Here is a 16,751-nt window from a genome sequence, read left to right as displayed (position 1 = left end):
CCATGATTCTTTTTCTTGTTTCAATAGAAAAGAAAGAAAAAGAAGTAGATATTTGCAATTCGTTCAGCCATGTTTCTGTTGGTGATTCCCCATGTTACTTCTCTTTTTGAACGCATTCAACAACACACTCAGCTCACCCTTCTTTTCTATTCTTCACATGAAATCAATGAATTCAAGTGGTATCATGAGCCTTTACCTAGTGTGAAGTGTTCTTGATTTTGGGGAGAAAAACTAAGAATATGTTGATGCACTCTTATCATCAAAAATCCAACACATACACATTTTTAACTGGGGTTGGAGATGAAGAAGAAAAAATAGAGGGAGAGGAATGAACTAAATTTACTTTTTTTTTATTTTAATTTCATCCCTCTGCAATTTTGCGCTTTTGGTTTTGATCCCTCCTTTCTAGCCACTCATCATCTCTCTTGACACATAAGGAAGCTTTTGCCAACTCACACTTCACCACATGTGTCTCCGTCTGCCACCACAACGTTTTTGTAACGGGAGTTAACGGGAGGGATGAATTGCAAACGATTGGCAACTTAGAAGGATGATTTTGAAACAAAAAAAGATACAGGGACGATTTGCAAAAACACGCGAAATTACAGGGACGTTTTGCATATTAAAGCCTATATGTTATTATGAGAATTTTACGTATGTTAAGAAATGCAATTAATCTTGTATAGAAAATGGTTTTTTTCTATATTATTCTCTTTTTTTTTTTTTTTTGAAGAATACATTACCCTCTCTTGTTTATGAGATATTTACCCCTTCAAAATATCAACCAATCAAAATGTAATCTCCAAATGTAACATTAAATGTCAAATGAATGAATCAATTTTTTCTATAAAAAAATCAAGTTTAATAAGGTAATTTTAATTTTAATTTAATTATATTTAGGTATACAATCTTAATTAATTTACACTATAGGGCTTTTAACAATTAAAATTTCACATCAAATTCAACCCATCATGGTTGTGTTTGGTAACACGAATAAGCTAACTTATAGCTTGTTGGACTAGCTTATAAGCTTGTTTTGATATAATAAGATGTGTTTGGTAAAAAGCTTTTTTCACTAGCTTATAGCGCTTTTTGATAAGCTATTTCAAGTAGCTTTTGAGCTTATACCTGGTAGATTTTTTATATTTCTTTTCAATTTTAACTTTGTTAATTTAATTTAATTATTTTTTAATAAAACATGTTCATGGCTTAAAAAATAACGGTCAAGTTCATAGCTTATTTTTTAATAAAACAACTGCCACATTTTCTCCTATGAAAAAAAAACTATAATGCTTTATTTTATTTTTTAATGAATGCTTTATATATATTTCTTAAAACAAATGCTTTATATTTAACTATAACTAGCCTATGGTACGTTGTAAAATTTTATATATTATTGCTTACATTTTTTTTTTCACTTACCTCTTATTTTTGGGATTCATAAAAGTTGAGATCAACGAACTTTTGCCCTCTTATGTACAAAAAAAGTAAGCATAGATCAAGTGAAATTTTATTGGAGACTAAAACCAAAAGTTTGAATATTTATAGGGATCCAAAACATAGTTAACAATAAATTAAAATGTTAAAAAATAAATACATTAGAAAAAATCTCTCTCTCTCTCTCTCTCTATATATATATATATATATATATATAACATGTCCTTTTATGTCATTTTATACTTATCAGCCACTTCAACAACTAATTTTACCTAACACTTCAATTTTAATAAACCATCTTTTCAGCTATAAACTATCAGTTATAAGACATCAGCTATAAGCTAGTTTTTCATATTTAAACTAGCTTATAGCTTATTTTTACCAAGCACACCCCACATACGTTCATAAATTTTGTTCCATTCCAAAACCTATAACACACATAACGTGCAATTTCTTTTTCCCATCTTGATTGTTCAATTCTCTTGTTCCAGAATTTTCGTCATTTCCAATTATCGTGAGAATCGTCGTCGTCCTTTTGATTTCAGACATTGTGAGAATCAGTGTTGTTTCCATAATCACATTAGGTATCGTGACTTGATTTTTCTTCTTGATTTGATTTTTCCTTTTCGTTTCTTTCTCACTACTATCTTGACTTGATTGCAACCGTTTCACACTTATAATGCGACAGTGGTGACTTTCAACTTTGGCATGTATTCCAATGATGCTTCCATTTTTATTTGGGTTTTGAGTTTGATTGAGTTGTTTGAGATTATATAAAATTGTATTTTATTACACATATTCTGCGTTTGATTAAGATAAATGGATCTTCAATGCATTGATTATTAATTTTATTTTTGGTACAATATTGATTATTAAATTTACTTTTGGAATTTGTTTTATTCAAATCATTATATTGTGTTGTTATGTTGTTTTTGTTCCTGGTGTATTTTGTGTTGCCGAAATTAACATTAGTTGAGATTGTGAACACGGTGTGAGGTCGGTTAAAGCTATGGAAGAGAAGACAAAGTGAAATAAATAAATAAATAATTAATAAATAATGCTAATACAAACGTGAATTTCATAAGGTGAACGTTAATTCGTGGATATAGCTTTTGAAAACAATAGCGATCTCACAATGTCTGAAATCAAACGGACGACAACGATTCTCAGGATAATTGGAAACGGCGGCAGTTATGGAACGAGAGAATTGAACAATCAAAATGAGAAGAAGAATGAAGAAGAAATTGCACGTTATGTGTGTCCTAGGTTTTGGAAGGGAACAAAATTTATGAACGTATATGATGAGTTGAATTTGATGTGAAATTTTAATTGTTACAAGCCCTATAGTGTAAATTAATTAAGATTGTATACCTAAATATAATTAAATAAAAATTAAAGGGTTAAATATGTTTTTGGTCCCTATAAATATACCAACTTTTCGTTCTAGTCCCTCTAAAATTTTCCTTCAACTTTTAGTCCCTGTAAAATTTTCAGTCACTACTTTTAGTCTCTATTTTTAAGTTATTTTTTAATGAAATTGTGTAGAATATTGTAAAAAAAATTTAATTTTTTTTAACAAAACACAAATTTAATATGAATTTTTAACCGTAAAAAATTCATATTAAATTAATGTTTTGTTAAAAAATTCTAATTTTTTTAAGGAGATTCTTATAATATTATGAATTTTTTTAGAAAAATTTTATTCAAAAATATGAATTCTACATATGAGTTTACTTTAAAAGAGGGACCAAAAGTAGTGATTGAAAATTTTATACGGACTAAAAGTTAAAGGAAAATTTTAGAGGGACTAAAACGAAAAGTTGGTATATTTATAAGGACCAAAAACATATTTAACCCAAAATTAAAAGTTACCTTATTAAACTTGATTTTTTTTTATAGAAAAATTGACTAATTTATTTGACATTTAATGTTATATTTGTATATTACATTTTGATTAATTGATATTTGAAAAGGTAAATACCCCTTAAACAAGAGAGGGTAATCTAGACCTCACCATAAAAAATAGTAAGTATAAGTTATTTTACAAAAATATCATTTATTAATAGCATGGAAAACGTAAATTAAAAGAATTGAAAAAGGATAAAGTAATAAATAGTAATTAGCACAATAGGAAAATAAATATTTACTGTTTATTGATATTGTAAAGTGACATATAATTTAAAACAAACAAAATAGTATATGATAACCAAAATTATTCCTTTCTAAACTAAATGAAAGATTGTGTCAAAAAAAAAAATTAAAGATCTTTACAGCTTTCATATTTCAAAGTGACTGAATATGTTATTCCTACAATTCGATCTCAAATACAAAATATCAAGTATTTATAGAAACTTCTACGGTACACCTCATAAATTGAGGTGCATCGATACTCTTGTTCCATAAATTATAAATTAACGACCATTTTATGAAATAAAAAGCTATTTGCCAATATTTATATTTTAAAAAACATCATTGCATAAGAAAAAACGTCATATCATTGTTTATAAAAATCATATTAAATTTTTAACATTTTCTTATAAAAAATAATAAATATTTTTTATTATGAGTAATAAAAATAAAAATAAAACAAATTTTATTTCGTCGAAACTTTTGATAAATAAGATTTGATTATTATAATTGTCAATGATAGAAAATAATTCTTTTTTATCAGAAAAACAACTCATTTAATTGTTAATTTATCGATTTGGTGTACCGGTACACTCAAATTTACCACTATTTATTCATGTATATACAACAAATTGGATCTCAAAAATACAAGTGACTTGAATAATTTCCTTATAACACCTTCATCAATCATGATAATGTCCAATATTAACAACAACAAAAAACTGATTCCAAACACTAAATAGGAATCAAACTTTATTTGTTAATAGTTCTTATATGCTGGATCCAAATAAGCAATAGGAAAACTATGAAATTTCTCCTTAATTCACACAAATCATATTCAAAGTAGTGTGACAGACCATAAAATCACATAGTTAATGAAAAATAAACTATTACCTGGATTCACAAGAAACTTTGAAAAACAAGTCTCCAAAATAAAAATAATAACAATTTAATGTCACTTCTTAATATCAATTAATCGATTTAACCTTCAAGTCAGTTTAATAAGTAACAAATCTCGGCACATATATGATCAAGAAAACGCTTGGCACATATGATATACGTTGGCAAAATGAAGTAATAAAATTAGCTTTATGTAGTTTCAGCATAAACAAATTTTCCATCAATAAAAAAAAAAAGCTTTAACCGAATACATAATATGACCATGAATGAATCGGAATAAAACAAAATAAAATTACATGCCATGTACATCTTATATACGATTCTTAATGCATACAAACAAAAAATAGCATAGATGATAGATCAATAGGCAAGTTCGTCCAATTAAAAATCAAGTACAAATTTAAAAAGGAAAATGCGGAATGGTGCGAAATATTTTCGCACATATCACACGAGGGCACAATTAAATGTTTTTGTTTTTACAAATCCACATTTTTTTGAGGGGTTTACAAATCTACATTTATCCTGTAAAAAATTATTGTTAATATTATTATAATTATTAAGATTACTTCTTTTTAGTTCCTACAAAATTACAAATTTTTTTTTAAGAATAAAAAATAAAATATATTAACAATGGCAATGGAACCTCTTTAACACAACAAAATTACAAGTTTTTAAATTAGTCCCTATGAAATTTTAATGATGACTTTAGTCCTCCATTTTTTTGACAACTTTAGTCCTCCATAACATTGCAATTTTAAGAATAGTCTTTATTTTAATAACTTTTTATAAAAATGGATATTTTTAGTCTTCAATATAGTCCCCATAAAGTATAAATAGGGACTAAAAATGAATAACTTTTTTTAAGGATTAAACTTAAAATCTCGTGATATTTTAACTCTTACTATTATTATAATTTTGAAATTAAAATAAAAATAAAATCATTTAAACCTTAAAGCCATCATGATTACTCTTGACAGTGCAATGATATAACACCGAGTCACATATTTTAGTAATAATTTTAGTTCTTTTTCAATTCTTGAGAATTTAGACACAAGCCAGCGCTTGCTCCATCATCAATAGACACAAGCCATCGTGTGATATGGGCGAAAATATTTCGTACCATTTAGCAGTACTGATTTAAAAAACAAACGATTCACCTCATAAAAAAAAAAAACTGATTTATGATTCATAAGAATCGAAGAAAATCAAAAGCCCCAAATTTCATAATAAGGTTCGTTCAAAACAACAACTAATAAAGCCATAGATGAAGAACATTGATAATTTAAAATTAGTCGAATACACGTGAGTATAAAATCTCAATAGATGAAACATGAAGACCGCTCTGATACCACCTTTTGATCTTAATAAAAACAGATTTCATAGAACATGTTCAATAATTATGAATCAATAGCGGAATTAAATAAAATATTGAACATGATTATGATCGGATCTACAACATGTTTGATTTATCAAGAATATTAAAAATTAGGGTATTATGAATACCTGGATGAAGCTTTGATAACAATCCTCTCAACAACAACGATAAACAAAGAGAGGAGGTGATGATCTGAAACACACAAAATATGGTTAGCGGCGACTGATTTGGTTCTTCCTCAACCAGTACCTTTATGCCTAAAGTTCTCTTCAGATGGGAAGGAGAAGAGAGAGTTTGCCGTGCACGGTATATTGGGGACCATAACCTCTTTTATATTGGGTGACCATTAGGGTTTTCCGTTATTCCGTTAATGGGTCATCCAGACATCCACTCATTGAGTCCATATCAATTAATTAAATATTATAAATCTAAAACCTTATTACTTAATTTGATCACTAATCAATTAAGGCTCACAAATGATAAATAATTAATATAATTATTTTTACGATATTTGCACACATAATGATATTGGAATATAAAATTAAATAATAAAACATTCCAACATATTGCGGATAAGCTAACATAAATGTTTCGTAAAATTAGCGATTCAATTACCCGATAAATGTAAAATTACATACATTCTTAATTTGTAATAAAATTATACCACTTTTTAAATTTATATCAGTTAGTGTGTAATTATTTTTAAAAAATCAACTTAATTAGCAAATAAATATTTAGAATTTAGTAATTTAAATGTATTTATTTAATATATATTTTATATATTATTATTAAATTAGTTTTTAATTGCTAAAATTTATTTTATATCTATTTTTATTTTAGTGTTTATACTTTATAAAAAAGATTAATTTTTAAAAGTAAAATACAAAGGATACAAAGAATTAAATGTAACAATTTTTCAAAACACTAGTAACATAACATATACTACTATAATATACCTTGTCCTTGTGAGCTTAGCTCAGTTGATAGGAACAATGCATAATATATGTAAGGTCCGGGGTTCAAACCCGAACCCCGACCACCAAAAAAAATATAATATACCTTAACACAAGTTATAATTAATTGCACTTGAATTAATGTATTTGAATCATGTCGATCTAGACATATTGAAATGGGCCAGTATCTTAATATCACGTTATAATCTAACTATTTCGACTCCAATCACAAATACAGAGTATGTACCTAAGTTAATTTAAAACCAATTTATGAATTTAGCTTAGACACTAACATAAAATGATGGAAGAGGACCTAAAGACAGTGGATTGGAAGAACGATGATGAGGACGACAGTTGACAGCTTCTTGCATTAATCATCTTTCATCCTCAAATAGCTGTACAATTTGGAATGATGAAATTAATTAAACTAAACCCTAGTTAAGGTACATACATATACGACGGATATACTCAAGAAAAACGTACATTTTTGTTATACGCAAAATTCCAAAACCTCAACTTCTAATATTGCTTTTAAGTCAATATAATTCAGCTTATGAATTCCCTATTGTGCCGGTAATCTTGGATGAAAGGTGAACCACAAAATTGGACACATGCTGGCCCATCCTTACCCAACTCAACTACACTCTAGCTAAAAAAAAACTTCACTCTCAAATTACATGGCATTTGTCCCTAGTAGGTGTACTCTTAATCTTTGATTAGCACATACATCAGCTATATGAATGAAATGAAATGAAGCGTGAATCAATTGATCCAAACCTTCATTAATACAAAAAGCTTTGCTACTTGACATGAGTCACGTCAAAACTCCAACCATTTGACAGACAACATACAAATATGGGACCGAGATTCCCTACCGTTAAAGAATCTTGTAGATTGCGGTCTTTGCCGTCAATGCAACGAAGGCCATTCGATTGAAATCAAATGGTCCAAATTTTCAATTGATTAAACGAGTCAAAGACATTTTTATTAGAACAACAACTAGCAACATAAGAATAATAAAAAAGATAAATCACAAGACAATGAACACAATCGTTTACGATTGATTTGGAAACAATTATAGTTCTATATTATTACTTGAGTGATTAATTTACAGTGTTACAAGTCATATATATATATATATATGAAAGAATAGGAGCAAATGTCACGACGGTCGCTCAACTCTCTCGCCCCTTACCGATCTTTTGTGCCTATGAGCCATACTCACCAATCAAAACCAGCTAATATGGTTTCATATATAGTGTGATTATTTGACAACAAAAATCTATTTCACATACGATGTGTCCAAAGTCTTACAATTGCATGGAAAATGAAAAACACCATAAGTTCCTAACACGTGTACGGTAAATAATGGCTGGGTCAAGCATGCATTGATGGAAGGTCAATTATCATACATGATATACATGTAATTACATCTTTCATGTCGCAAGTTCAGTACTTATCACAAAGACGTGCTCAATTATATGAGTAGACAAAACCACAACATAACATAATTATATATATATATATATAGGACCCAACTAGAAGGGTATTTTGGTAGTTGTATCCATAAAGCTCTAACCTCTTAACTGGCCTTTATATAGAGTTTTGCTCCACATGATTGTTATAGATCCATTCCATTTTCATATAATCCCGCGATTTTCTTCTCAAGCAATACTGTCTCCTGTTTCTGCTTTGGTCCTCATTTTCCTTTCTGAGGAAAAAAACTATAAGGTAAATCCAATCATTTTCCTCATTTAATTTTCATACAACTCTAATCAAGAAGTAACATAAAATACATGAAATATTTGTTTTAATTTGTTGGTTTAATATTTTTGTTTTGTAATTAGTGAGGTGGCATGGAGGATGGAAAAAGTGGATTATGGAGAACGAAATCGGAACAACTAGAGTCAGTGGTAGAAGATTTGACGTCCACACCGGGATCAAGTGAGTCGGTCGGAGTGGCGGACGGTGGTAGTGGGAGTCTTACTAGAAAATCAAGGAGGGCATCCCCCGGTGGAAGAAATACACACATAAGGAAGGCGAGGAGTGTCCAGACTTCTTTGAAGGTTGATTTGGATGAGGTTAATAGTGGTGCTGCTCTTAGTAGAGCTTCAAGTTTGGGACTCTCATTTTCCTTTACTGGATTCTCTGTTCCTCTTGATGAAATCTCTAACTCCAAACCCTTCAGTGATGAAGATATCCGTAAGTTGATTAATTAATTTTCTCTATATCAACAATTATTAATCTTATGTTCCAATATATGAAAAACTCTTAACATTAAGAACGTACACTTTGAAAGAGTAAAGAAAATAAGTGTAAAAATTTGAGACCAATATATGAAAGGCTTTCACACTCCCTTTTCAAGATCATGTTCACGAGTTTGATACATTTGAGATTTCAAGATCATGTTGCGTTTAAGAACAAAATAATGCTCAACGAGAACTCTTTTTGTGTGGCAATATGGCAACCACAACATATACTTACGTATATATGTGGAACAAGATCAGCTACTATCTTGAGGTGATTTTTTATTTTATATTTTGATGAAGTGAGGTGATTGATTATGAGAAAGCAAATCATTTAGTATATGCTTGACTAAGTCAATAAATATATTGGATAATATAATTATAAAGTACTAAATACAAAAATTAAACTTGTATTAATAATCATATAATTAAAATGTTGTACTCCTTTGAAAAAAAAATGTAACTAAATGTAAATATGTTTTTCTATGCTAAAAATATGTATAAATATAAAAGTTTAATATTTGATAACATGGTTCCCAAAAAGAAACACAAAAATTGGAACACTTAATTAGCATAATTTCTAATATTTTGGGTGTCCGTTAATAACACGTATGGAAAATGTGAAGCTAATTAATTAGTGAATTTGCTCTTATTTATTGATTGATAGGAAACCACCATAATTTCGTTGATATTTGCTTTTCCCACAAATTTTGATCACTTGGATCAACTATGAGATTAATCTCCACTCTAGTTTAAAGTTCTTTGCCCCTTCCTAAAATAGTGTTTTTGGAAATCAAACCTTTGTTCAAGGTTCTCTTCCACAAAACCAGCTGGCCAACTAACTCTTCCACATTTATTTGCATGACATGGTAAATTGATTGATTTTATTAGATAACAGTCTAAAACTACTTTACACGGTTGTGAGTGCTCAATAAACTCAATATTAACATGCAATTGTTTCAAAATATTGTATGCAACCCCTTTTTAGAGTAAAAATATGTAACTTTTTATCTGATCATGATGCAAAAGTGTTAGAAAATGGAATATAAATATTTATTGATATTTAAACATTAATTTCTTAGTCCAAACCTTATCTCACTAGGTTTGATTTTTTCTTCTTCTTCTAAAGAGTTTAACTAGTAAATAGTGAAAAGTAGAATACCACACTCAAAGATGTCAAACGTCTCTAGAGCATTTGATTATCTAAATTTGTATTAACAAATACTCTTAGATTTATCATTTAAGAAATTAAAAGATGCAACTTTTACATAAAAAAATATGCAGTTACTTTCACAAATATTTGACTTATATTTGCAACATAAATTTTTCTTTTATTAATTCTTTAAGTAATGTCTTTAGTATACTTATTAACATACTTTTATTTCTACTATAAGATTATACGGGAATTCAAAAAAAAAAAAAATTTAATATATTTTATTAATGTATAATTATTTTATACATGTATTAAATGATGTGTTGTTAAATTAAAGGATAAATATAAAAGTACAGTGATTGTCAATTAAATGTATGTGTAAAAAAACCTATGCACTAACTAACTGACTAACACAACTTACTCATTAAACTCTTCAACAAATACGGATAAAACATTCAACTTTTTTCCCCATTTCTAATAACATGTAGTAGTTGACAAGTTTCCATTTTAGTAGTTAAATGGAGGTATCCTAGTCGGGTCCAATCCAACCAACCACCTCTAACTACAAACCCGTGATTAACGGTCCAGAGTAAACAAGTGACTCACAGTGGTTCCTACAAGCTACAACCGAAAGGACCAAAACAGTTGTAATGAGATTGTGATACACTGTTGTCCCAGTGTGCTTTTCCTTACCAACCAGTTGTATGATATATCTATTCTTATGGTCCCCACATCAACCCATACATACATACACCTATTTAGGAAACGTCGGTCTAATTAAATAAACAATATTGCAATCATCACTTCATGCACGTTTCATGCATTTCCCCACTCACGTGCGAATCATGGGTAGCTACTATTTTTATTTGCTTGAGGTGACTAATGCTAAAACTTTTGTATTCTAGAGTTTATCACTCAACATTTGTTTGCTTAATGTATGTATTTAATTTAGATTAATGTATAAAATCCATTTTAAATGTGACCTAAAAATGTACTCTTCTTTAAGGTATCAAGTTCAATGCCAATTTTAAAGTATTAATTTAACTTCTTTAAAATAAAAATAAAAATTATGTTTAGCATAAAAAACTAATCTCTCGCAAAATTAGACACTAAAAGTTTGATTTGAGCTAAAAAGAAGTGTTATGCTTACTTTCAATTGAGGCAACCCATGTATAAAATAAAAATTAAATGAAATTATTAATGCTTAATCGGTGGCAAAGGTAATATATTCACAATTATACTTGACCAATAATTTCTTAACTACGGATTACATGATCCTCCGCAGGGTTAAAAAAAACTCTAAACCTTTTCCTAAAAAAAATCTTTGAACCTTTGACTAGTTTTATATAGATAGAAGAACCTTTTGGTTCAGTCCTGTTCCTATATTATACAACTGATGCAGGGGACATGCACATGGCTCATTTGTAGTTGTAGAAACCCATTTTTGAGGAATTTTCTCGATTTCCTGATGCAGGGGCCTTGACTTGTGAATATTGTACCTTTATTTTTTAATTGGAACCATTCAGTGCAAAACAATACAATCCCTGTGAAGCTTCATTTTTAGATATGTACATTTGTCTTGCTATTTTGTTTTATTACCACATACTCATCATGAACTTACATTTTCATTAAAATTGCACTGGTGTAAACTACTTGTAAAATGCTACTATAAAATGTTGCAGCTGAGGATATTGAAGCTAGAATTCATAAGCCAAAGTTTCAAACAGAACCTACTCTGCCAATATATCTAAAGGTAACACATTTCATAGTGTAAAAAAAATGTGTCTTATATATAGTTCATTCCATGCTTACACCACTATGTGCTAGTACTACTGTTCAAACCTTTAATAGAGCTAGCATGAGTTTGATTTAGTGCTATTTATTTAACTTGGGCAGGCATCGACGAAGCTTCATTTAACAATCATCGCTACAATATAATATAGCACACGGTCAGGTTCAGTCTTGTACAACGTTTAATTTCACGCGGCCTCATTGTACAAGACTACCCCTTCTTTCCGGTTAACCAAAGAGAAATAAGTATAGCATAGTATAGTTTTAGGTATTAAAATATTTGTACTTGCTTTAATCCATGCTTTTTTATGCCTACTACACAACAGGGATCATCACATTGAAACTACTATAACATGGTTTTGCTGAGAAAGAAGGGTATGGACTATGAACGTATTAATAGCTAATTAGATAGAATATTCAAATTAAAAAAAATGGTTTAGTGCATTGAGCTTTTGTGCTTAATTTATTTTAACTATGTGACGGATGACACTAGATGAGTTAACATTGTTATTATGGAATTGTGCAGTTCACGGATGTGACATACAAGATAGTGATTAAAGGCATGACAACAAATGTTGAAAAAGATATCTTGAAAGGGATCACTGGTTGTGTAAATCCAGGGGAAGTTTTAGCATTGATGGGTCCCTCAGGAGGTGGTAAAACTTCTTTGTTAAATCTACTTGGAGCTAGGTTAAGTCAACCAAATATTGGTGGCTCTATAACTTACAATGATCAACCATATTCCAAGTTCCTAAAAAGCAGGTAGGCACTGACCGTATATTTTTTCGATGATTTTCTCTCCGTGTGTTGAACGGGTATATACTTACAATTGAAGAATGAATTTGGCAGGATTGGATTTGTGACACAAGATGATGTTCTGTTTCCTCACCTAACTGTGAAAGAAACATTGACATATGCAGCTCGTTTAAGGTTGCCAAAAACATTAACCAAAGAGCAGAAGGAACAAAGAGCTTTAGATGTTATCTATGAGCTAGGATTGGAGAGGTAAATTAATGTTTCCACTATTAGAGTCTCAAATATTTTTATTATGAGCTTATAAAAGTTATAATCATGCATGGAAATAGGTGCCAAGACACTATGATAGGAGGTTCCTTTGTCCGAGGAGTATCTGGTGGAGAGAGGAAGAGAGTTTGTATTGGAAATGAGATTATAATCAATCCTTCTCTTCTGTTTCTTGATGAACCAACATCTGGTTTGGATTCTACAACAGCCTTGAGAATAGTCCAGATGCTACATGATATAGCTGAGGTATTTGTTTTCACTCTTTCCATTGAGACATTTACATTCATTAAAGGTTTTAACTCTTCCGTCTACTATGAGCAGCTTTCAACTTCTCTTGAATCATCTCGACTTTCTGTTGTATCTTGAACTATTTCTGGTTATCTTCTGATTACCTCATATGATTCAAACCAACATAATGGAGTTCCCCATTTCTATCCATTCAAAATCATCCTAATTTGATCATACAAATAATATGAAGGCTTCTAAGGAAAACTCAAAATCAAATAAAAAAACATTAGGCCACATTCAACAGTTTTTTTTATGAGTAAGAATCGAACGCTGTTTTTCAGAATTAGCAACACTTATAAGTTATATACACTGTGCACCAACCACATTGCCAGATCCTGATGATTACATTTGGCAGTTAAAATATGGAAGTAATGAAATTAGCAAAGGTTGCTAGATATTTTCGCCATCGCTCACTTTTTAGTCTTATTATGTCAGGCTGGTAAAACTATAATAACAACAATCCATCAACCATCAAGCAGACTTTTTCACAAGTTTGATAAGTTGATCCTTTTGGGAAAAGGGAACTTACTTTACTTTGGAAAAGCATCAGAAGCAATGGACTACTTCAAACTTATAGGGTGCAATCCTCTCATTACCATGAACCCAGCAGAGTTTTTATTAGACCTTGCAAATGGAAACATGATTGATATTTCTGTACCATCAGAGTTAAATGATAAAGTGCATATGGGAAATGCTGAAACTGAAACTTTTAATGGGAAACCATCAGCTGCAGTTATACAAGAGGTAAATAAATTCTCAACTTCTGAACATCAGTTTTGTTATCATTTGGTTAGAAAAGACACTTTGATATTATGCTTTTAGATTGAGCCTAACTCATCCTTACAAACCGCCTTACAAACTGGTTTGTATGGGTCGAGTTAAGCCCAACTCAAAATTCTAATATGGTATTAGAGCTTATCCATTTAGCGCCACCGACTATGGTTTGTATTAATTGTAGGTTAGTTAAAGTTTGTTACTATCCTATAGTTACACGATCATTCTTACAATTTATTTGTTTCTTTATTGCACTCTACCATATTTCTCAGTATCTAGTGGAGGCATATGAGACTCGAGTAGCAGAAACAGAGAAGAAAAAGCTAATGGTTCCAATTCCACTTGATGAAGAAGTGAAGTCTAAGGTTCGTTCACGTAAAAGACAATGGGGAGCAAGTTGGATTGAACAATTTTTAATATTGTTTTCCAGAGGATTCAAAGAACGGAGACATGACTATTTTAGCTGGTTGAGAATCACACAAGTTCTTTCCACTGCTGTCATCCTTGGATTACTATGGTGGCAATCAGATGCTAGCAACCCAAAGGGTCTTCAAGATCAGGTAAGTGGTTAATGCATTTCAGCTAAGATCGAATTATTTCGATAGTATCCAAATTTGATATTTAAATAAAATATTCATTGATCAGACTTTACTTGTCTCCTAAGTAAACTTACCTTGTATTAAAAAAAAAAAAGACCTTGTTGGAAGTTACAATCTTGATTCTTGACCTTTTTTGATTGTAGGCAGGATTGCTTTTCTTTATTGCGGTGTTTTGGGGATTTTTTCCTGTGTTCACAGCAATATTCACATTTCCTCAAGAGAGAGCCATGTTGAATAAGGAAAGAGCATCAGATATGTACAGATTAAGTGCATACTTTGTGGCTAGAACTACAAGTGATCTTCCACTAGACCTTGTATTACCGGTGCTTTTCCTCCTAGTTGTTTATTTCATGGCTGGTCTGAGACTCAGTGCAGGGTCCTTTTTCCTTAGTATTCTTACAGTTTTTCTCTGCATTGTTGCAGCTCAGGTATGCTATGCACTCTAGTTAATGTAAATGTATAAATAACATAAACCAAAATAGTGTTTAATTAGTGCTAACTTGTTATTAATTTACTTCTGACTATAGGGACTTGGACTTGCTATTGGAGCTACACTAATGGACTTGAAAAGGGCAACAACTTTGGCTTCAGTAACTGTCATGACTTTTATGTTGGCTGGGGGTTTCTTTGTAAAGGTAAAATTTTTTAACTTAACCACTTTTTCTTTTTTTGAACACGCCTTAACCACTTTTTCTTGAAATGCAAAATCAAGTTTTATGGAATCTTGACATTTTCCCATTCAATTTCATTTTTTTTTTTTATAAGCAATACTGCTACTATTACGGTACTTGATTCTCGAAATTGTTAGCGTCGATCAAAATAGCTCACGATTTTTACAAATTGTAAAATGTTTGTCAATATCGACCTTCCATTAACTTATATCGTTAAGAGACTATGGCATGACACATTGATTGAATATGTGGTTCCTCCATGTTGTTCCCACGTCCACCACAACAAAGGATAATTTGATTATGAATTGTCTTTAAGGGATTAATTTGTCAGTAATTAGTACACTCACAACTGTAAATTTTTAATTAATGAAAACTTTGTTCATGTAATGTTCTAAATTTCTTATGCAAGTTCATATCTTATGAATTGGCATTAATATCTTATTATCGTGCAATATAACATGTTCAGTTTATGTGTCACGTCGTAGTAGTTTCTAACGATAGAAGTTAATAGGTAGACTATTTTGAATGAGATTTTAAAATTTCAAAAATATTTTTTATTTGGATCAATGCTTAAAATTTCAATAAACACTTTTCCTATTCATTGGTTGATTTATTTACTGGACTAGTTAAAGGTTGAAAATATCAAATAATATATACTACTTTGATATTGCTCTATTAATGAAGTAATTGACACATTCTATTCTACTAAATTTGACAGAAAGTCCCAATATTCATATCTTGGATTCGATACCTATCTTTCAACTACCATACATACAAACTTTTGCTCAAGGTACAATATGAACACATTACACCTAGCATCAATGGGATGAGAATTGACAGTGGTATGAATGAGGTTGTTGCTCTAATAGCCATGGTTTTTGGTTACCGTTTATTGGCATATTTTTCTCTGCGGTGGATGAAAATTCAACCTTAGCTGGGATACAAATTGTGAAGAAGGGTGATATTGAATGACGGCTCATATATATTATTATATATATAAGGAGGACTTCCAAATGAAGTGCCAAAGCTTTGTTTGGCTACATCTAATTTTTGTATATATTTGTGTATTTCATTTGGCACGTTCTAATAACAAAAGCACGTTCAATGTTATCAGTTATGAGAATCTAGAGAATAGATTCTTATTTTTCTTCTTTTGGAAAGCTAGTATGTCCGAATGGGGTTCAAAGGAGGAAGGTATGGAAAGGGAAAGAACGGATTTAGTTAGGTGACTTGTTTGGGAAGGTATGCAAAACAAGAATAACTTTCATGCACGGTTGAGATCAATTTTTTTACAATGTAAACCAATTACAAATTATCTTTTGTACAACTTTTTAAATAGATTTTAAAAGTCAAATATTTTCAGTAATCCAATAGTTGTTTGTGACGTAGCATATCAATTAAATTTAATATAACT

The 16,751-nt window shown here is 30.1% G+C and overlaps 1 protein-coding gene across 3 annotated transcripts; it reads left to right on the top strand.

Annotated features, from left to right (window-relative positions):
• Positions 1 to 8,363: 8,363 nt before the first annotated feature.
• Positions 8,364 to 16,699, top strand: LOC25499529 (ABC transporter G family member 22). 3 transcript variants are annotated; one of them, XM_013594813.3, is made up of 12 exons: positions 8,923 to 8,994; positions 11,874 to 11,944; positions 12,088 to 12,140; positions 12,309 to 12,357; positions 12,509 to 12,744; positions 12,832 to 12,987; positions 13,068 to 13,251; positions 13,729 to 14,037; positions 14,340 to 14,627; positions 14,810 to 15,094; positions 15,194 to 15,301; positions 16,056 to 16,699. In XM_013594813.3, exons 5-12 carry the CDS (start codon positions 12,545 to 12,547, stop codon positions 16,269 to 16,271), a joined length of 1,746 nt encoding a protein of 581 aa, XP_013450267.1. In that variant the 5' UTR covers positions 8,923 to 8,994; positions 11,874 to 11,944; positions 12,088 to 12,140; positions 12,309 to 12,357; positions 12,509 to 12,544; the 3' UTR covers positions 16,272 to 16,699. The 3 variants fall into 3 exon arrangements, with proteins under 3 accessions (XP_013450266.1, XP_013450267.1, XP_024625188.1); XM_013594812.3 differs by lacking the exons at positions 12,088 to 12,140; positions 12,309 to 12,357 and adding an exon at positions 8,364 to 8,523 and having other exon boundaries at positions 8,640 to 8,994; XM_024769420.2 differs by lacking the exon at positions 12,309 to 12,357.
• Positions 16,700 to 16,751: the final 52 nt, after the last annotated feature.

This window comes from Medicago truncatula, chromosome 7, assembly GCF_003473485.1.
Source record: "Medicago truncatula cultivar Jemalong A17 chromosome 7, MtrunA17r5.0-ANR, whole genome shotgun sequence".
In the NCBI taxonomy this organism is placed as follows: domain Eukaryota; kingdom Viridiplantae; phylum Streptophyta; class Magnoliopsida; order Fabales; family Fabaceae; genus Medicago; species Medicago truncatula.
The sequence above is the reverse complement of the archived record's forward strand: the minus strand, read 5'-3'. Positions and strand labels throughout refer to the sequence as shown.